Source organism: Callospermophilus lateralis, chromosome 11, assembly GCF_048772815.1.
Source record: "Callospermophilus lateralis isolate mCalLat2 chromosome 11, mCalLat2.hap1, whole genome shotgun sequence".
In the NCBI taxonomy this organism is placed as follows: Eukaryota; Metazoa; Chordata; class Mammalia; order Rodentia; family Sciuridae; genus Callospermophilus; species Callospermophilus lateralis.
The window spans coordinates 95,152,296-95,174,945 of NC_135315.1; the positions used below are offsets into that span (position 1 = coordinate 95,152,296).

At 42.0% G+C, this 22,650-nt stretch overlaps 1 protein-coding gene across 1 annotated transcript in view; it reads left to right on the plus strand.

The window, feature by feature from the left end:
- LOC143410704 (VPS10 domain-containing receptor SorCS1-like) overlaps positions 1–22,650 on the plus strand; it is a 194,241-nt gene that overhangs the window by 144,035 nt on the left and 27,556 nt on the right. The window contains 4 exon segments of the mRNA XM_077110654.1: positions 5,242–5,428; positions 11,511–11,644; positions 13,553–13,676; positions 18,919–19,031. Of these exon segments, the coding sequence (XP_076966769.1) occupies positions 5,242–5,428; positions 11,511–11,644; positions 13,553–13,676; positions 18,919–19,031 (558 nt within the window).

Genomic DNA, 22,650 nt, shown 5'->3' on the forward strand with positions numbered 1-22,650 from the left:
TAAAATTTTTTTTTATTTGTTCTAATTAGTTATCCATGACAGCAGAATGCTCTTCAATTCATTGTACACAATGGAGCCCAATTGTTGACTTGTCTGGTGGTACACTAAGTAGAGTCACATCATTCATGCAGTCATACACATACCTAGGGTAATGATGGCTGTCTCATTCGACCATCTTATTTTGGTCCTAATTTGTGGTCACAAGAATACTTAAATAACAACAGACACCCAAACTAAAGTTGACCATGTTTCATCATGAAATATAATATCGGTGTCACATTCTGCTTAGGTCCCATATATTTAATCAATATTTCAATACTTATGGTAATAGTGGAGATAAACTATTGTGATTTGCAATGCTTCTATCCCCCTTTTAAATCTAATGGGATCACCATTTCCCCACTTTTCTCCCCTGTCTTTCAGACCTCCTGTTGTATTCGGGCCCCTTCCTTTACACCACCCAGGCCAGAGTAATCAGTATGGTTACATTGGTTAACACCCTTCTTTGTTCTCATACCCACCCACTTAGACTTATGGTATATACACTGTGACATTTTTTGTTTATTTTTAATGAAATGGGATGTACGAACTCGGTCTCTACATTGCAGTTTTTGTCGGATGATCTTTAAGCTCCTTCGGAGACAAAATGTTACCGAAACCTGAGTTAAGCCTACTGTCATACTCTGACAATGAGCTTGGTTTCATGCAGTGTGTCTCTGACACTTCCTTGTATCTCTGTGTCTTGCTTCTGGACTGAGGCCTTAGTGCGGAGTTACTATGCCATTTATTTTTTTCTCTGAGTCTATGTCACAGAATCTGATAGACTCACACACCTTTCACTGCTTCGGTTGATCTGGGCTTCATTGTGGCTGATTGATACATTTGTTTTTCTATTGCAGAAGTCAGTGATGCCCTTGGAGAATCCCCATCTGGATTTTTTGTGGCTTTTCTGCTTTTGCCAGGCACTTATTTGAGCCAGTCTTCTCAGTTCTGCGTCTATATTAGGGCAGGTGACTAAAGGGCTTTGGATGTAAAGAATTTTCTATGATAGTCCAGGGGTTTGCTGGCCTGGGTTCAGGTGCAGAAACAATGGCTTTCATTCATTAAATTCAAGTAACTCTCAATTATATATAAAGTTTCCCCAACCATGGATTATGGAAACTGAGTCTTTCTCATATTCTCTATCTTCTCTATGGCTTGAGCATGATACTGCTTCACTGGGGCCAACCCTTCTTGAGTTAGAAGTGTCTAAGTCAAAATGTTGACCAAGGAGAAAATGGTCAAAGCTGCGAATAGAGTCAAACAAGAGAAGAAAGTGAAGCCTCATCTTATCATCTTTCTCTCACCCTGAAAGGTATTATTAGGAACTCTCACCTGAAGAAACTCAGAGAAAACTGTGCTAAATGGACAGTCTAAAACGCCTCTATAAAACTCTTAATAGCTGTGTGACTCTAGGAATCTTATTTAACATGTCTCTGCCCCAGTTTCCTACTATATCAAAGAGAAATTGCATCTGTCCTTTCAATCTCCCAGGTATCTTAACGACTAAATGAGATAATATGTTAAAAATTACCATTTTGATAAGCACATTTTAAATGCACAACAATCAAACTGCATTAAAAATAATTATCTGAATCCAGACATTAACAGAATACATTCCAGCCTTTAGGAGTTTGCAAATGAGTGTGGTATCAGACAGCGACTCTTTTTCCTAGAGAAGGCAGCTAATCTTGACTGCACATATCCCAGAACTTCTGTGAGTGATTGTGCCGTATTCCACCAACAGGGAGTTTAGTCCTTTCGTTCCCAGCTTTATTAATGCACCTTTAGCACTTCAAATCCTAGAGCATCCTGAAGAAACTTTATCATCACATTAAAATCTAATAAGAATAGCATCATTTTGTGCTATACTATATTCATCTTTGGATGAATCCAATCACAAGAAGGCCTGCCATTCAACAGTCTGAACCAGAGGGCCTCAACCCTGAGTACAGCCCCATGTAGTGGGGGACCTTCTAGATCTGCAACAAGACTGAGCATCCTCCCCAGAAATCATGAATCATGGTTCTTGGGAGTAGTTGGGCATCAACATTCAAAAAAATATCTATAAGAGATACTGCTGTTAAATGCTCAGAATAATTGATTATGACACCAATAAACTATTTGTGAGTTAGTTTTCAGAGAGATGCATGTAACTTCATGAGGCAGCTTTTGTTTTCAGTCTGCCATTATCTACCCCAAATTGCCTGCTCATTAGCTTCCCAGCATACATGACCCCCTTCATTTCATCCTCCACATAGTAGCTGGAGAGATCATATATCACCATGCATCTTACCCCAAACTTCTGCTTGGCACACTTTAATGGCTGTCCATTGCTCTTAGAGGAAAGGTCATATTCAGAAACTGGACCCTCAAGTCCCCAAAGGCCTGTGTTTCCTCGCCAGCCTCATTTTACAAGATGCTCTTGTCAACTCTTTCTTCTTCAGTCTCCTTTACCTGTTTCCACTGTACCATCTCCCCTTGCCACAGAGCCTTCCACTCTTCTTCCTTCTCTCTTTCTCATCGCCTCCCTCACCTCCCACTCTCTCACTCAGTTTTTTCATTTGGTTAATTTTTTTCTTCCTTCAGGTTTTCTCAGCTCATTTATCATTTTCTCTGGGAAGACTTCCCTGAAGTTCCCAGTTCATGAGCTTTGCAGCTCTCCTTACTGTATGAACTCACCATGCCCCAAGACACTCCTTCATGCCTTTTTCTTTCTGGTGTGATTATTTAAAATGCATTTATCTCACTAATGATGTGGAAGCTCATGAAATCTCAGACCATGTTTGTATTGTCGATTTGGTTAATATTTACCTCCCTGCAGAATGTGTGTGTGTGTTTAGGAGATATATATGTATATTAAGGTTAGATATATGTCTATCTAGATATATGTACATACATCTAGATAGGTAAATGGATCTTCTAAGAACCTGATTCTGCTGTGGTCTTAGATAGTGTTTGGGCCTCAACATTTTAAAATATTTAAAACATTTTCCATTAGAGATGCTTATCGCTGCATTCATGTAAACATTGAGTAACTCCCTTCTTTCACCAACTGTATGCATAGAGAACTTTATCATAAATCAAGATGTCAGAATATTATCAAGCCAAAGGACCACATGAAATCCAGACAGATAGAACTTGGAGGGGTTTATGTAATTGACAAGAGGTCTAAGTCAAGGCCAACTAAAGGAAAATAGTGAATACCTAACAGGAAATTCACACCAATGTAGACTGAAATGATGTTGGCTGACATTTTAGTCTTGCCGGTTCTGTGGGTGGCTTCTCTCTCCTTCACTCTCTGTTTGTCTCTCTCTCAAGGGAGAATGAAGCAGAGTTAGCTGTAGGTGGAAATCTCCCCTCCATCCTCTTGTAAGCGATGGCCCCTGTCTGACGCCTTCTTTGTCCCCACAAAGCCTGTCTCTCTCCCTCTCCCACTCCACTGCTTGTTGAATGCCCTGGAGAACCCCATCTACCCCTGATATTTACCCCAGACCCTCATTTCAAAAAGTGGTCTTTTCCCCTCAGCACACACATAGGGTTGGCTTCCCAACTACTCTGTCAAAAACCCAGAAGACCTGGAGACGGAAGCTCACCAGAAACAGAAAGATGGATTCATTAGTCCACTCTGGTTGCCCAAGCAAAGGACAAGTTAGCAAGAATAGTTGACATTTATATTTATTAGTGAAGGGACTTCAAGTAATCTCACAATGCTTGAGCTTGTGGATGTTTGCTTCATACTTTTGAGTCGAGTTTCTTTTTCCACCCCAGGGGAGGACTTTGGCCTGTGTGTTTCCTGAGAGCTGTACTAGGTTCTCAATGAGTGTTAGCTGCTGTGTGCCCCTCAACAGTGCTCGGCTAGGCATAGATCAGAGGAGTAGGTCACACAGATTCCTAGGATTTGAACTGCTTTTCCTTTGGTATGAAATAATCCTTTAACCATCAGCTTTTAAATTTGGCCTTTTCAAAAAATGTGATACCATATAAACCTTACTTAATCAAAAAGGCATTTCTAGTTTAAAGGTATTTTTTTCTTTTTCTTTTTATCTGAAAATGGAAAAGACTATCAAAAAGAATGAAACATGGTTTGATAAAGATGGACTGTGTGAAAGAAGTTTTTAGTTCTTGTTGTTTTGCCAATTTGGTCTAAGGAACTTTGCTTCTTGAGAAACTAAAGAGGTCTGAGGTTTTGGATTAGAGACTTTACCTTCTGTCTGCTCATGGGAGATTTAGAGTCATATAATCCCAGTCCATCTTTGCAGAAGTATTGTAGGTCTTTTACAGCTGTGTTGTTTTTATAGTCATTGATTTTTGTGTAACACTTTATGGATTACTAATTATCTACATATTTTTAAGAATCTTTTGAGTTAAGATGGTGTGGTAGTATTGTGTCCATTTCATAGATTTGGTAACTGAGGCCAAAGCAGGCTGAATGATAGACCCCATGTATGAAGTCATCTAGCTTGTTAATAACACACTGGGATTCAAGCTTCAGGGGCTTCAACTTTACTCACAGTGGTATGTTGAAATGGATGAACCAAAATCCAGAGGACCAGGTCAGAATCCTGGTCCACCAGTTACTAGCTGTGTTAACCTGAGTGGATGATGAAACCTCTGTAGACTTTGTAGTCTTCATCTGTCAAGGCATTTGAACTGTCCCTGTTCTTTTTTCCATACTCAGATTCTGTGAATACTAAAATGAGACCATTTTCTTAATACAAAATACTGAATTTTAAGAGAATTCAGTGTCCTATCTGATGTTAGGCTAGGTGTCCTCTACCCTTCCTCCAACATGGTTAGGGAACCAGAAACAAAGAGAATGATTCAGGAGAAGCAGGAGGTACCTGGTGACCACAACAGGTAGGCTGAATTTTTGAAACCACCTGGGTGCAACTTTTATTGATGTGGATGATAAGACTGTTAACAAAGCCTTCTTGAGTAATTGAATATCGAATTGAACCTGATAATCAAACACTGTTAATCTCCAAAGCCTTGAAATTTCTGGTAGTTGGTGCCCTACATGTTTGGAGAGTATCCATCTTAGCAAATTCCTGTCTGCCAGGGAGTGTCAGGAGGGATTCTATCAAAACAGACAGATGTTCCCAGCTGTTGGAGGAGTCAGGACCAAAACAAAGCCCCAGGCCGCTAGAAAGTGCAGCCAAGCTCTGACTCCATTTCTGCTGACTCTGGGCTCTTTTGCAGGGTGATGTCCAGTGGACACTCATCCAAGTGGACTTTGGTGATGGCATTGCAGTGTCTTACGTCAATCTCAGGTCCATGGAAGATGAGATCAAACACGTCTATCAGAACATGCGCATTTTCCGAGTGACCATGCAGGTGGACAACAGTCTGGGGTCTGACAGCGCCGTCCTGTACTTACATGTAACTTGTATGTTATTACTGTTGTTGTCTTATGGCATAGCTTAAATTTGTTTTCTTTTAAAATGTGATCCCACATTACTTATCCAGAAGAAACACAAGAGTTACATTTTAGCAGAGGGGGGGGAAGAAAATGAGTCAGAGGGCAAAGTAGAGATAAAGTAAAAAGAAAATCCACGAGGGGAATCTGAGCCATCTTGGAATCTGAATTGCTTGAAATTATAAATGCAGTGAGATTATTTCTTCCAGATACCCCAGAGATATAGGACCTGCGTGTGGGTCTGAATCTGGGCAATTTTCAGAACTTCTCAGTTGAAACATGGCATGAGTTGCCCCCCACCACCAGCTCTTTGGTTACAAATGGTCAGAAACAAAGAAATGCACAGTTCAATCAAACTAGCTCAGGCAAAGGAATTGCTCCCCTAGCCACTTATTTCAGTTTTCCAAGTTATGTCTTGCTAAAAATCATCCTTTTTACATTTTCACTCCTTTTTTTTTCTTTTTAATGTGATTTCTGGGCTACTGTCTAATGATGGTTTGGTATTCCAGAGAAGGTGATATGGAGGGAAAGAGTGTTATGAGTGTTAAGAAAGCTACCCTAGGAAAGAGTTCCAAGACACGCTGTAGCTTTTCCCCATTGAGGAATCAGAAGGCACGGCTGGCTGTAATGAGATAACAACTAAATTATGTTGGGTATATTGTGTGTCATAAATATCGTATGCATGAAGTTGTCCCCCACAGTCCTCAGACTCATTTTGGTTCTTAGAAAAATAGTTTACATTAAAGTAATTTCTTTACATTAAGGCTTAGCACAAATTTCAAGTCCCCAGAGAAAGAGTATTAAGGCCTGGCAATACTCTATACCTCTCCCCTGCACCTTGTCCAGGGAACAAAATAAGAATAATGAAAGTGACATCTAGGTCTCTGTCTTTAAATAATAAGAATAATATAAAAACTGTGTGAAAGGACAGGACTATTTAGGGATGCCCAAGAGACAGTGTGGTTGCTGAAGACTCCAAATGTATTACTTCTTCTCCATCTTTGCCTATTGTACACTCATGGTTGGGGTTCTCTGAGAAAGCACACACTCCCTAATTTGGGTCTAAACAGAGTTAGACAGGGTTCCCACTTTGCTAACTGTCTCTCCCACTTTGGCTACACTTTATTAAGCTCTTCCTCTGTATGCCAGGTAAGCTTTGCACTATAAGCTCTTTATGTGTATTACCACACTTCTCAAAACAATCCTATGAAGTAGAAGCAGTGAGAAACCCTGCTTTGCAAAGGACCACAGAGCTAAAAGTGAATTGTTTGAGGTAGCTGATGTACTACCTAACAGAGCCAGGCCCCAGACTCAGGCCTGCCAATCTCAGGAATTCCAGTTCTTGATCACTAAAGTTAGGGTCAGTGTGAAGGGTGGCTTGGGGCTGCAGGAACTGTCTCCATCAGCAGGTATTCTCTCCCTCCATACCTTGGCAGACATCCTGAAGACACATGAGTGTTTAGGTTAGAAGTAGCTTCCTTGCTACACAACTATGCAGGTTTAAGATGCATTGCACAGGTTCCCCTCCATCTCATATAGCCAAGACACAATACCTCCTGTCCATCAGTGTTGATGGCAATAAAGGGATGATCATGAGAATAATCTAAAAATCTCTGAAGGTACACCACAAACAAACATTAATTATTGGTAACAAAAAAATGACTTGTGACACAAATGACAGTCCATTTGCTGAGAATGGTGGCCTTTCTAGTAGCTTATCATTCCCTAGAACTTGTTCTGTGAGGGTGGGTTTCTACTAGACAGTGACCCTCCTTGGGAAATGGAGCTGCAGTCCACTTCTCATGTATCTATTATGCATGCACCTCACTCCAGTCATGTACAACTCTGGACCTAGAATTCAGGAGTGGCTCTGATCTCCGCTTCTCAGGGCCTCCCATTGAGTCCTCCCTGGCTCAACCTCCCTGTGCCCCTGGGCACTTTTTCTCATTTCTGTACATGATCAGATCCCTTGAGGGATCTACTGCTTCCCCTAAGGATCGTCCCAGATTTCCTAAATCCAGGGAAGGAAAATAATAGATAGTTGACCTCTGTCAAGATTAAGGCCTGCCAAAGCCCAAGGCTTCTAAAAGAAATGAGTTTCTTTGTTCCTCTGCATTTTTTTTCATTCCATCAACCTGGTTGATCAGGTAAAATAGCAGGAGATGATTTGTGATTGAATGTTTGTGTTCTGACTTTAATCTCTCAGACTCCTCTTGGGTGAAGTTGTTGGGTAAGCCCACCTCCTCATATTAATGGAACCCCTTTCTGAGCTTGGCCTTGGGGATGAGAATTCACTCTTATATACAGATTGTGTTAAAGCAGGATCACATTTAAAGCTGTTTGTAGCTCACATTAACCTAATACCCACACCTCAGCAGGGTCCACAGGTTCTGACACATTAGCTCAGCACCTCTTCTAAAGTCTCTGGGGTGCTTTTGTCTGTTTTCGCATCTGTACCATAATTAATGACTTAGGCCCTTTCTTTCAGGTAGAGAAAACAAAGATTGGAGAAGCTCTCTGATTTTGGCACAGTTTTACAATAAAAGGAAGTCACAATAAGAGTAGCACTGAGTCACACTGCCAAACTTCTAATGCCTGGGAGGTGTAGTAAGTGATTTTTAGTGCCTAAGTGCAGGTGGGGGACAGAGTTGGCTTTGTGAGAGAAAAGTTTTTAAAAGTACTGGTCAGAGTTTCTGATGTGCTGTTTAAGTCCAAATGCTAGTCATATTACTCTGTCTCACTGAACCTAGATTTTCTTCTCTATCAAATGGAAGCACATCTTATTCTCAAAAGATCTATCAAGCAGTACCCTGTCAACTAACAACATTTGGTTTTCCATCATCTTAAAGTAGCATGTGCATTTGGACTTCATGGATTCTGAGCTACAGAACTAGCCACAAAGCTTGCTAACCTCCTCTCTGCCTCTGTCCCACTGACTCCCCCATCTGTCAACACCAGAAAACCCATTTCTTGTCTTACATACACATTCTCTCCAATCTCCAGTGCAGAAAGGTGATTTTATTCCAAATCAGAGGTTTTTCAATATGGGTTTGCAAGGGTCATCAAAAACAAATGGAGCCCATGTTCCTGCTTTAATGCATGCAGGAATGGGCCAGCTGCTCTGCTCTCACAGAGCACCTGGGTAATTTGTTGAAGGCTGACAGTTGGAAATTCCTTGGGGATAGTATTCACTATGCTCTGCTGTTTTGCAAACTAATGAGACACATGCTGCGGCCAGCATTGCCTTCAGCTGGATGGGGCAGAGATTTTAGAGGGCATGCAGATTTTTCTCAGAAAGCTGCCCTATCACAACCATCTTGCAGAAAAAAAAAACATTGAAGACTCTGCAAACTTGCAGGATGGGAGGTGAAAGAAGATGAGGTAGATGTTCTAGTTCTTCCTCAAACCATTTCCTTAACTGCTCCCTTACATAGGAGCAATTTGAAGATATCTCTCTGGCCCCACCTTTAGGGTAAAGTCATCCATATGGCTTGAAAAAAACGTGTGGCTTTGCAACTATCATGCCATCATTATATTGACTGGCAAATCAGAACAGGTTTTTTTTTTTTTTTTAAGTGTGGTTGAATGAACCAGCTGCTCAAAATTAAATAGTAATTTTCTTTTTCTGGGTTCTATCCCTAACCTACAAAATTAAGATAACAGGAAATGTAGTATCATAGTGTGCTTTGAACACAGTAGTATGCTTCTTATATATGCTGAAGTTTGAGAAAGTCTGATTTTGGAATTTCTTCCTTATAGTTCAAATCCCCTTTACTTCTTCTAGTGTCTTTTTGAAAATCACTTCAGATAAATAAGAATATTACATATTTGCAATATTTAATTAAATATTCAGAAGTCTTCAGGACATAAATGCTAGAGGGAGATCATAGCAGTGTGCGTGTATACACACACACACACACACACACACACACACACACACAAAATGTTCAGTCTCACAGACATCAGCTGTTTCCTGCAGCATAGGAAGGCAATACAAAAAAAGGATAGGGAAACCCAATTCACCCAAGTAATTCCTAATTCTCTCAACCAACTTGCCAGGAATATTCATATGGAGAGATGCAGCGCCACCTGCTGTCCCTTTTGTGCATCGCAGGCACCTATATAGAGAGCAGCATCTACCAATTTGTTTAGCTCTTTGAGCAGAACCATCAACTGGGGACTTCCATAGGGTGGAATTTTACTCTGTGGCTCCTTTAGGGAAGACTTCACCCTCTGTGCAGAACAGAGATGCTTAATGGTTAGGGTTCTGGACAGCAAAACCCCAGGTATTTTATACCCATGAAAAGTAGGTAAAGACAAGAGGTCAGGCAACTCTGAAAAATGTCACACTTTTATGGAGGTATAATGTATATACATGCAAGGATAAACTTATACAAGCCCATATATATGTACTTCAGAGCCTACAAGGCCAATGTGCTGTGTGTCCTTGAACCCTGATGGACCTGCTCGGCTACACGTTTCCCTCCATTTTTCCACTTAGCTGTTCTTGCATCCTTGCTGGTTGGCTGACATGGAAAGCGTATCTTCTCCTCAAGGTCTTATACTGGAGCATCACAAACAGACACTTGGTATAATCTTTCACTCTATCCAGGCCATTGTTCAAACATCATTTCTTCTGAGAAGGCTTCTTTAACCACTCCATCAAAATTATCCCTGCTTTATGTTTTCAATAACTTTTTCCCTTAAAATTACCTAAGCTTATTAAGTGCTAAATATCTCTGGTACCTAATATTATACTCAATACCTAACAGTACTGTTTAGTTAGCTTTTTCATCACTGTGACCAAAGGACCTGGCAAAAACAATGTTGAAGAGAGGAAGTTTATTTGGGGCTCATAGTTTCAGAGGTCTCAGTCCATAGATGGCTTACTCTATAGCTCTGGCCCAAGATGAGGCAGAACATCATGACAGAGGAAACTAGTTCAGGATCTGGCAACAAGGATGCAGAGAGATCTTGACTCCCCAGGGACAAAATATAAACCCTAATGGCTCACCCCAGTGACCGACCTCCTTCAAGGATACCCTACCTGCTCAGAGTTACTGTCCAGTTAATCCATATCAGTGGATTAATTCACTGATCAGATTGTATCTCCCAATTCTACCATTCTGCATCTGAACAATTCTTGCATTTTCTCAGACATCAGCTTTTGGGGGATGCCCCATATCTAAACCATGACAAGTGCTTAAGAATTATTGATTGAATGAATGACCATGACTCACTAACAAGGTGTCCTATTTGTCATTGACACAATGACAGGGAGAGCATCACAGAGGAGGTGATGCTGGAACTGAAACCTGAAGGCTGACAGGGCCATGAGAAAGGTGTATAAGCAAGGCCCTGCAGAAGGCAAAGGTGTGCCTGCTGGGGGAAAAGTGTGAGTGGCATTGGCAAGATCTGCACAATCAATGATGGCAAGACCAAGGGGCATGTTCCAAAGCCCAGAGCACACTGGCACAGAGCCCTTCCTGTATGCCTCTTTCCTGGGCAAGCCTAACTCAGCCCCAAATATAGTGTGTTCCATGCTTACCAGGCAGATTCCCATTCACATGCTCACACACACAGGCACACCTATACACACCTTTGAAATGCAAAAATAATAAAGAAAAATTACTTGTGGAATGATTTGGGGATTTGCATACTTCTCACCCCAATATGATTCTCGGCAGGTCCCCATGATTCTGGTTTATCACCAAGGCTATAATTTCTTGGAAAGACCTTGCATCTCCCTGTGAAATCTTGTCTGTTCATTTAAGGACTTCATAAACTACTTGTAAATTTTTTTAACTTTCACACATCTATAACTCAGGTTATAGACCTGGAAGTAAGATCTGTAAATACAAAATGACAAAATGACTTTGTTTGCAATATATTTCTGTTCTCCAAAGTGGTGAGAGCACCAGGCACTTCCCTTAGGGAAGGTGGCTGTGATGTTTGCGAGGCTTCTGAGTAAATATGTGTTCTCTCAGAGCAGGGAAGGCAGAACAGCTGAAGCTCTTTCCTCTCCATGGCCCCTCTTTTTCTTGTGTTTTAGGTCCCTTGGAGCATGTGCACCTATCTCTTCCCTTTGTCACCACAAAGAACAAGGAGGTCAATGCAACTGCAGTGCTGTGGCGCAGCCAAGTGGGCACCCTCACTTATGAGTGGTGGTATGGAAACAACACGGAGGTGAGTCTGCCTTCTGTACAGGGCTGGTGACTGAGGCTCAGCTTATGCTGGCTGAAGCCAAATGGAAGGGAATATGGCTTATGAATGCAAGAGTTCAGGGGGAGCCCTAGCTGCAGGGCCAGCAGGCGGTCTATGTTAAGTATCTCATTACAAAGAGGCAACCCATATCCATTACAACCCCCTCCCCACTGCCGCATAAATGCATGTACATACACACACATACACACACACACACACACACACACACACACACACACAAAATGACCTCGCATCCTAAATCAGACATGGTCCTTTCTTTAGGTCAGCTTCATTTTTTATGTTTTCTGTAAATATCCTGGTACTCAAAAGTCAGCAATAATTTTAAAACCAGTAGAGACCTTAACCTTCATTTACTCTTAGTCCTTCCTTTTTCAGGTGAGAAGAGTGAGGCTGCTACAGCAGAAGTAGCTTCCTCCAATCTCTTCTAGGTGCTTCATAGAGACGCAAAATCCCAGGCCTTCTGCTCCCTTTATTCATTTTCCTTCCTGTCCTCCAGGCTGCATGGTCTTTGTCAGTTTTGAACTCATTCCATTCTCAGAAGATTAAATACTTCCAAATGTCAGTAAAATAGTGGGATTAAGGCCCAAAGCATCCCTTCCCAAAAGGGCACTCAGATGAACCTCCCTGGACAGGGACACTGTATCATCTTCCAAGAGTTACATTCACTCTGTGGCTTTGCTCTTCCAATGCTATACACCTCATTTTAGTAAAAACTTGATTTTGATAACTGAATTTTGGCTTTAACATAGCTGTGCACATGCAGGGAGGAGAGCTCTCTTGCACCTAGACCTGCTGCAAGCCTTATAGGGAAGGAAGCTCTTGCCCCCACTGCTGCACAACAGAGTACAAAAGAAGCTCCTTGATTTCTTCTGAAGCTATGCATGCAAATGTAGCTCATTGGGCCCACTGACCATAGTGAGAAAGGAGAAATCAATGCTATTTGCCTGAAAGCTGGTATAGACTGTGAAAGCACTAAACAACTTTCTTCTCTGCCTCCTATTATTTTTTTTCTTAATTTTAATATAAAACAAAATTCTCAGCCGACCCTATTAAAAATAATTCTTATGCTGGACTTTAGTCTGCCCTTCACCATACAGGGAATTAAATGAATTTTGATTTTAGAACTAATTAAGATGGGAAAGAAATATTTGTGAGGAGTGAGTCATGGGAGGTCAGCAGATTAATAATTTTTTCTTCTAGAAACTTGGCATCTGCTTATTTTACAGCACTCCTCCAATACTTGTTTTTTTTTTTTTTCTTTCTTTCTTGAGTCCTGAAACCACAATCCAATAACTACTTATTTTCACGGAAGCTACTTCCAGGAAACTGTTGATGGTGCTTCTCACAGGGAGCCGCCACACCTCCCATTTCTATCTATTGTCCAATTTAAGTGTCCACGGTTGCTGTGTTCCATTGGAATTTCATATAATGGTAGAGCCTAGAGATGAATGTTTGGCAATGTATAGATTTTCTGTGGCTGCTATTAAGTTTAGATTAATAAGAGATCCCCTTTCTTGTTTGATTTGAAAGTGTGCTTGGATTAAAACATGTTCTTGATCAAAATAGATTGTGAAAAAAGAGAGACATGTAACCCATCAACAAGAAAGACCTGTTGATTTTCCAGTCTAGAGTCAGGATGATACCAGGAGAGAGGTGTCCAATCCCCCCAAAATGGATGGAATCACATGGGGCCATTGTTGCAATAGACAGCCTCCCCTCTGGCCTGCATTTCAGGTGATGGGGATGCATAGAAAGTTCCATGCTAGTGTACCAAGAAGAGCCCCTGCAGAGTTACTGACCAGGTAGTTCACGGCTATTTCAACTTTAACTAAGCAGCTTTCTGCTTGCTCTGTTTCCTATTTATTATAGCCCTTGATCACCTTGGAGGGAAGCATATCATTCAAATTTACTTCAGAAGGAATGAACAGCATCACAGTGCAGGTCTCCACCGGAAATGCCATTCTGCAGGACACAAAGACCATTGCAGTATACGGTGAGTGCCTGTCTTTGCTGATCTGTCCCTGCCCCCATGCTCAGATGAGGATGTCTGGTACCATAGCACTGGGAGTCTTTCTGGCTTAGACTTTCACCTGGACAGTTGAGAAAGAGCTGAGATGATTCTGGTCTCCTCCTTTAGGGAAATTTGATTCGCCAACAAAACTGCAGCCACAGGACCAAGAAGGAGTTTGTTCTGTGTTTGTTTCTTTTCTTTCTTTCTTTCTTTTTTTTAAAAGAGAGAGAGAGAAGAGAGAGAGAGAGAGAGAGAGTTTATTTTCCAGTTTTCAGTGGACACAACATCTTTATTTTATTTTTATATGGTGCTGAGGACAGAACCCAGTGTCCTGTGCATGCCAGGCGAGCATGTTACTGCTTGAACCACATCTCCATCCCTGTTCTATGTTCTTGAAGTTGGTCTGAAGCACTTAGACTGTTGGCTCACTCACCTTAAGAGGAACAGGCTGGGTTTCATTATGAGTAAAGCTGGTTCATTTCACTTGAGATGCTGGTAGCATTTGAATAGCTAAAACCAGTTCTAAAAGAAAAGAGCTAATGCTGCGGCATTTTTTGAAAGTTCAACTTTAAGAGAAATCTTCCATTATCAAATTACTTTTAAAAATCTCTTTCAAAAGTCAGCATTTAAAAAAAAATACAAAAAAACCACGAACAAACAAAAAACCCTCTACTCGACTAAAAGCAAAGCAAAGGAAGGGTCATAAGTGGATATCACTTGTAGCAGTAGACTGGCTATTGAACAATCTGATGTATAGAACAATTTTGTGATCAAGCTGGGAAATTGAATGTGGTCAAAGCATTAGATGGAATGAAAATGTGCTGAACTGGAAAAGTGTGATCATTGCTTGGAAATGGGATATAAAAACAATATATCCAGATTGATACCATTTTGGTAAGTTTTTTTTTCTGCATAGAAAGCTGTTCAGGTGGATATGAACAAGGTGTTATCAGGAGAGGGTAAAAAGGCAAACATTTAATATTAATATGGAAGGGGTACATATGTATCACAGAATAGTTGGAAAAGAGGATTTAAATTTAGGTGAGGAAAATATATGCTGTGCCGAAAGAGAGAACAAGAAGGTGGGAAGGAGAAAGGCCGAGAAAGGGCAGCAAGGACCCCAGTTCTGTAAATTAATTGATGCTGATGAGATAATTTGGGACTTCTTCTTTCTGTGGAGAGTCATATTTTGTTTTTCATTTCTCCTCTTGCCAGTTTGATGTTCAAAACCTGAAAATCATTTGTAGGCCACTTCAAGCATGTCGAGGAACCAAGGGCCAAGGACACTATTCCATGCATGGCCGGCCAGGAATTAGATTTCATGATTTTTCTCCTCTCCCTTCCTCCTGAAGAGACTTGATCAGTCCAGATAGTAGCAGAAAGTAAACAAGGGCTGAGAATTTCCTAACTAGGCCCCATCAGTGAGTACAGCTTCTCCTCCAGGTGGCCATTGAGTGGCTGTGTGCTTCTCTTTCCTCCCCCACCTCTTTTCTTGGTCCAGGTAATGCATTTAATGCATTTAATCTTCTCCGTATCAAGCCTACTACCAGGCAGGTGATATTATTAGTCATTTTCTCCTGGAGGTAAATAACTTGCCCCAGTTAGTAAGAGGTAGAGTTGGACCTCCAACCCAGACCACCTAGACCCAGGGCCCATGGTCTGAAATCACCCTGATTGACTGACTTCGGTTTCTTTTCCATCGGATGCTCTATTTCCTCTCTCTGCCCCTTCTGGATGTCACAGGCTGCACTAAAGGCACTCAGCCATTAGCCTGACAGATGTCCTCTTGGTTAAGTGTATGGACAGCTTCCTCATTAGAATCACAAAGAAAACCTTAAATCTGGAAGGGTTTTGGCCTTTTCTTAACAGGTGTCATTTTACAGATAGAAACTTGAGACCCAAATTTGGATGAGTACTGGTTTAAAGTCATTTCACCAGAAGTGGTCATGGTGAAGGTGATAATAACTAACACTGATGAAGCACTTACCACCTGTATCTGTTCTAAGCACTTGATGTATATGGTCTGTTTTATTGAATCCATTGAACCGACAAGAAAAAAATCTGTAATTATCTCTGTTTTACAGGTAAGCAAACATGAGATAAGTGTAATGAATAAACAGCGTAAGGATTCTGAACCCAGAGGGCAAGTTTCTATGCACCTTCCACCCCGCTGCTGCTCCTTCTTCCTCTTTCTGCAGTCTCCTCAAAGGAATCATCTGAGGGTGACTCACTTTACACAAAATGCATTCTCTCTCTCTTCATTAAAGATTTCAGCAGAGGAAGTGGTCTCCTCCTCCTTTAACCAAATCCCTGAGCCACCGACCATCCTTAACTCATCCTCAATCAAGCGAGTTATCCAAGATGTCTACACAGGATTTGGAATTTTTAGTGACAAGTGTGACTTATTAAGGGAGAATCACACCAGACAGAATTAAACAGGCAGGATTGAACTCCACTGAAACAAAAGGCAGAAGACCCAACATGCTGGGATTAGCTAATAAGAAAGTACTGGAGGATATTGAGGAGTACATGGAGTTTTCAGTGTCATTAGTCCTCTGCTCGAATGAATGACCCTTTGGGGGAAGTTAGTTTCCCATCCTCCCTCATAGCCAAGGAGACAGGGAAACCTTTATTTCTTGATGATAATGAACCCTTTCCTGAGTTGTAGCAGATTAGAATCTTGAGCATCTCAGTGGGGCAGAGAAAGAAATTACAGCTGCAAATTATTTAGAGTAAATGCTCAAGGAAAGGGAGGTCAGGGGCCTCCTGTTAGACACCTATCTAAAGCTTAGTCAAAGGGCAGAGGATACCGTTATGGTCAGAGGAAGAAGGCATTCCACAGAGAAGTGGATGGAGGGGCTGGAGGTGCAGCCCAGTAGCAGATGCTTGGCCAATATGCATAGCATACAGGAGGCCCTGGGTTCAATCCCCAGCACTGCGCATACACAATAAAACAAAATTTGGCTGAGGAAGGAATAGAATGGAATTCCTAATACAATGGAAGAAAGAAAATCTAGTTTGCATTATTTCCATTAATTTGCTCCAGGGTATGGGTTTGCCTTTAAATAAAAAATGCAAATACTCTTTCAGCACCTGCAAAAGAGCTATATTTCTGGTGTTTGCCTGAAGTCCTCCCACAGACAGCCCCTGTTTATTGAATAAATTCAGCCACACCATCACCACTTTTCCAGCCATCATCATGGAGGCAGCTGTGTCATCCATGTCCTTTCACTAAGGTGAACACTGTCCCCTGTAGATAACTCTCTAGAGCTTGGTGAGAGGTGCAGAGAAAGTGAGAGTAACATAAATCTATACCATCAGAGCTGCAAAGTTACGACTCAGTTGGTGCATCTTCAGTGCCACGGTTTACCATGCTGCTAATTAACATGCATTTTGTTATTCTCCATCAGAACTGAATCAGTGATATTCACCTAGGTGACCAGTGACTCATAAAATAGTCAAGCTTTGAAAAATATGTCTTTGGAATCAGATTCCTGCCATAAATTCACATCTTATAATGTAAGCATCTTCAAAGCATATGTTGGATAAACCATGAGCATCATTAGGAAGTGCACAAGGGGGATTTTATGTTTCCTGAATTTATAATTGATACCAGTGACATCGCTTAGCCCCAACTGAAACCCAAGGACATGCTTAAAATAAGTACTGTGTACTGAAGAAATAAACATAGAAATAACAGAGAGCCTTCGCTATAATTTAACCATTTATTTATTCAATAAACATTTACTAATTAAATGTCCCAGAGATAATAATTGAAAACCTACTATGTTCTAGCACTCTTTCACAGCCAGGAACATAGTCCCTGTTCTTAATCATTTTACATTCCAGTTAGGGAGACATGTAGTGAAGACAAATTAGATAATATTAGGTATAAAGAAGACAAACAGGATCCAGAGATGGAGGGTACTTGGGGCTGGTGAACAGGAGGCTTCCTGAGGTCAGTTGGTCAGAAAGTCTGCTAGCAGACTGAATAATGAGAAGAGCTACATGCTGTAATGTGGAGAGGCAGAGGTGAGCTGAGGTAGGAGAGTAAGTCTACACCAGGGTGTGGGGGAACAGGAAGGCTTGGTAAGAATCTAAACTTCACTGTGGAGTCACTCACAGGTTGTAGGGGAGAGCTTACCTGGGTGTGTCCTTTGGCAAACACTGCCCTGTGTTAAGATATGGAAGCCATAAAGATGCACCCTAGAAACTTCCAACTCTGGGAAGCAAAACTGACAAACCCTGGATGCTGTGCTCTGGAATTCCTCACTGTCCTGGGCCTGGTTTCTTCTTCTAGGGATGGGTCCCAGCCAGTGATGGGGGTTCCAGGGCTACCGAGGCTGGCCCATTCCTGGGACACAGGGGACTCCTTTGCAGGTCAGCTTTGGTTCAACATCTCCCAGTCATCTTGCTGAGCCTTCTGCATGCTGCAGGGCAGTCACCAGCCCTCTTCCTCTATCTAACAGCTCTGCAGGCCTGTGAGCTGATGGCTCACCATGCCTCCCCTGGGTCCCTCCTCGTTTTCTCCCAAAGATGATTCTGTTCATAAAATCTTTGCTTGTTTAATCCCCAACCCATTTCCTGGAGGATGCATATGAACCCAGGCCTAATTCAGGGGTTACACAAAAACAAACACAGTCCTCAACATAAGGAGCTTAACATTCCTTTCAATGAAACTTCTTTGCAGACAAAAGATAAAGTAACTATAATAAATAAAAGTATATAATTATATAACTATTATTATACAATCAAATGATAAAAGTATGTGAAAAACATAGTAGTTTCATTAAAAAATTAAAATGTTTGGGGTTTGGTAGAATGGTCAGTCTGGAAAACTTAAACTAGAGCTTGAAAGCTTTGTGGAAAGACAGTGGGGTGAATGGGCATTCCAGGTGGAGAAAGAGGACAGGGAAAGACCCTGGGGTCATAAGTATATCATGTATTCCGAGCTCAAAGGTCAGTTAGTATCCAGGAAGGCCAAGTCTGGAATTGGGGATAATAGTCAGAGTCTATAGAGCTAGGAGTGAGCCAGAGTCCTAGAATTTGGTTTATAAAGTAAGAAACTAATGAGATACCAGGGACAGGGATAGAAAGTTTTCTTTCTCTGGTGAGTGTGAAAGGAGACAGGACCCTCCATGAGGGCTTTGCATCAAATACAAAGTTTATGCTGCTTGACTAAACTACCTGACTTCCAGTAATCCACCTGCTGTTGTATCCCCAGAGGAATTCCGTTCTCTTTGCTTGTCCTTTTCTCCAAACCTGGATGACTACAACCTGGACATTCCTGAGTGGAGGAGGGACATCAGCAGAGTCATCAAAAAATCCCTGGTAGAAGTGAGTGCCAAGAGTTCTTCTCTCATTTGGACCCATTTTCTCTCTGTTCTTGGAGAACTTTATGGAAGAACACCTAAGAAGGGACAGGAAAGAGATGGGGCCACAGGAAGCTAGTTCTGAGGTGTGGTGTCACTGGTGCTGAGCCCCCACATGCAGGCCTGTGGCAGGCACCAGGGTAAAGAGCAACCGTGAGGGTCATGAGGTGCTTGTCCCTCACAGAGTTGATTCTGCTTAGAGAGAGTTCATGATGGATGAGGCCTTTAGTGTAAGATGAGCCACTGTGCATAATGATGGAGGGGCATGTGCCAGAGTGTCCTCGTGGGCAGGTGTAATCACTAAGAGCACCCTGGGTGCCAGCCCCACCACTGTGTGCAGTGAGGACTCATACCTGATGGTGGGTCATATGTGCTGCTTCTCTTAAATAAGACATTTCCCTCCTGTACCAGTATCATGAGGAAGCTATTACTATTTTATTTTCATAGATGAGGCAACTGAGGTTCAGAGAAGTTAGAAGACTTTCATAAACTCTCACAGACAATAGGTGACAAAGCTTCAGAATTGAAATGAAGTGCCTGAGTCCAGTGTTTAAGGTTTTGTAATGCAACATGATCTCCTGAGGTTTCTAGGAGCATCCAAGAGGGTACACTTTATCCCTCCCTGAGCAGATGTTCCTGAAGAGTGGGTAAGAGACCCTTTGTGGGGGTACCATCTTCCCCGACCTACTCCACTTGCAGGAGTAAGCACAGTGGGATAGAAGCTCCGTGGCTGCTTGGACTAGGTGCACAAACCCAGGACATTAGGCACGAGCTGCCTTTTCCTGAGGTTCTAAACCCACACAGAAAACCAGTTTAAGTTTCTGTATATCCTACTCCCAACACATATTATCACTGATGGAAAATGGTGTTGTAATAAGACCTTCAGAGAACCCTGGTCAGAAAAGAGATCTTATATCAGCCTCTCAGCAGTCCAGTCCTCACACCATCACCTTTATTGACATTTGTTTAGCACTTAAAATATTCTAGACCCTCCCGTCCGTACTTCATACTGTTTAATGTTAAATACCAAGGATAAGCCTATAAAGGTATAAGAGACATCAAGGAACTTGCCCAAGGTCAGGCCACTACAAATTCAGGCTCAGACCTTCAAGGCTAAAATCTCCATTTTGTCGTTTCCTACTGTTCCACAGTACTGCTGTCTATTGTCTTTCTTCAAGGAGAAACAGGGATGGAAGCCATATTGCGGTAGAGAAGGGGAATCTTCATGTGTCTCCTGGTAATTGCAGTCCAGCTCTGTCTCCATGGCTTCACCAGGCATGGCATTATTAAAGCTTCAACACTATGGCTACCAGGAAGGGCAGCTACTAGACTAAGGACTTTCTGTCTTTGGAGCCATCTTTCCCTGGAGTGACAATTGGTTTCTTTCTCCTGCTATTCAAGCGAGATGACTTACAACTTTTCATGAACCCACTCACAGCCCACCTGGTTAACTCTGCAACCTTCTAGAGACATGGGATCCCTTAGGGACCTAAGTATCCCAGGCAACAATCCAAACCCACCAGGTGATTGTGGGCACCAGCTCAGGCACCAGCTCAGCAGTGATTAGCCTTCTGGGATGATTTCTCTTCACATTATCTAGAGGTCAGATGCCCTGGGCCGCCTCCTTCCCACCAGCTGTCCAGTAGGCCAGAAACCACTGCTCATCAGTATTCCTAAGGATGCTGCATATTATAATCAGCTAAACAAGAATAAATGTGTTGCTCAGCATCCTTCAGGACAGGGTGGTTGGGGGGATGGTAATATCTTTTAGTACCCCAAATTTTCCAGTTACTCCATCCCAGTAGGCAGCTGATCCAGCCTGTGTTCCCCTGGAACCCTGTCTTTGAGATCAGCAATTACATTTGGCTACTTTCCTAAGTCTTAAAGTACACATTGCCAAGTGTGCCCTAACAATCCCTATAAAATGTACAACTTAGAATCGGTTTATTGGCAGTTTTCTTCCTATTCATTTATGTGACAGAATTTGGTATAAAATTAGTGGTCCATTCCTCATCAAATTGGCTTTTGCTATTGACATATCATGATGAAATCTTTAATTAAATCTCATTCAGGAAGCATTTTTGTTATAATGAGGATGATTTAATTTAATCTCTGAGTTTACAATCTAATAGGGGCATTAAACAGCATGTGCTCAGCTGTAATGGGAGCTGGTATGTGTGTTTGTCAGGAGAAAGGAGGCCTAGAGTTCAGGTTACCATCACAGGCTTCACCGTGAAATGCAGCTTTATAAGCCTCACAGCCTCTTCCTAAATGGCCTTGAACCACTATTTCACCTGCCCTCAGCACCCAACTTTCCTGGGGTGGAGATAAGGACACATACCTAGATCCTGGTTCAGGAGAGACTTGTCTTGGCTGCTAGGGAGCTGTGGTCAGAGGCTTTACCTGCCTTGTCCTGGATCATGTCATCTCACAGGGTAGCTCCAGTTGAGTGATGGACATGTATGGTTATACACACAAAGTCCTGGCCATCTCAGCCCAACCAACAAAAACTCTGAAGGCCAGCCTTTCTCCCCACAGGTCCTTTGAGACTGGACCTACATGGCTTCTCAGTTCCTCCCCTGTCCATGCCTGCTAACTTTCCCTACCCCATAGGTGTTATTCTCAAGCTCTTCTTACTAAGTTCCCTGAACACTAAACTCGGAGTGAGCATCCTGAGGCACCAACCTGTGATGTGATTTTTTACCATCCAAGTGAGGTGGAACTATACTTGCTTGCTTTATTATTTATTTATTTATTTTGCATAAAACAGTATCTATAGGTTACTTAGCAAAATTCCAGGCACACGATAAGGAATCAAATGTATAAAAAATTTGTGACTGCTTCAAAAATGTAGCTCCAAGACAGTCACCTACTTGAGAAACTAGGGAACAATGTACTGAAGTGTGTGGATTTGTAAATGACTCATGAAAGGTAAGCAGAGTTCTATCTGCAAAGAGAAAGAAAAGACATCCCGAGGGAGGTGGCAGGCACACAGAGAAACACAGGTAAAACTTGATGGGGTACACATAAAGATTGAATTGGGATTTCAGTGGTGGATGTTTAAGTGAGAAGGAACCAGTAGGATCATTAGTGTGGAAGAGGACTCCTCAGGGTCTCATAGGATGATTGCATGTAACAGAGTGAGGAGGGCATAATACAGGAGGTGAGTGTAAGGCTTCAGGCTAAGGAATCTGGGAAGGGCCTACTTCCTGTCACCTCAAAGATAGAAAGAAAATGGCGGGGGGTGGAATGGCAAGTTCTTTTTTTGACACATTTGTTGGAAGTCCTAGTGAAGAGCCAAGCAGTGTGTTCTGACTGACCATGAAGAGAAAAGATGGGATTATAAATATTGATTCTAGAACTGTCTAGAGAGAGGGATTGGGGGACACCCTGGGATATAAGTTCAAGGGAAAGCTAGAAAAAGGCAAAGAGGAAATTGAGTAATATTTCTAATTTTTAAGAGAAGCGTGAGCACAGCAAGTGAAGAGCTCAGAGTGCTTCATGGAGCAGGACTGGCCATCAGCTTCTGGTACTGGACAGAAGTGAACAGGAGCCCCTGAGGGCTGTCCTAGTTGGGTTGATAA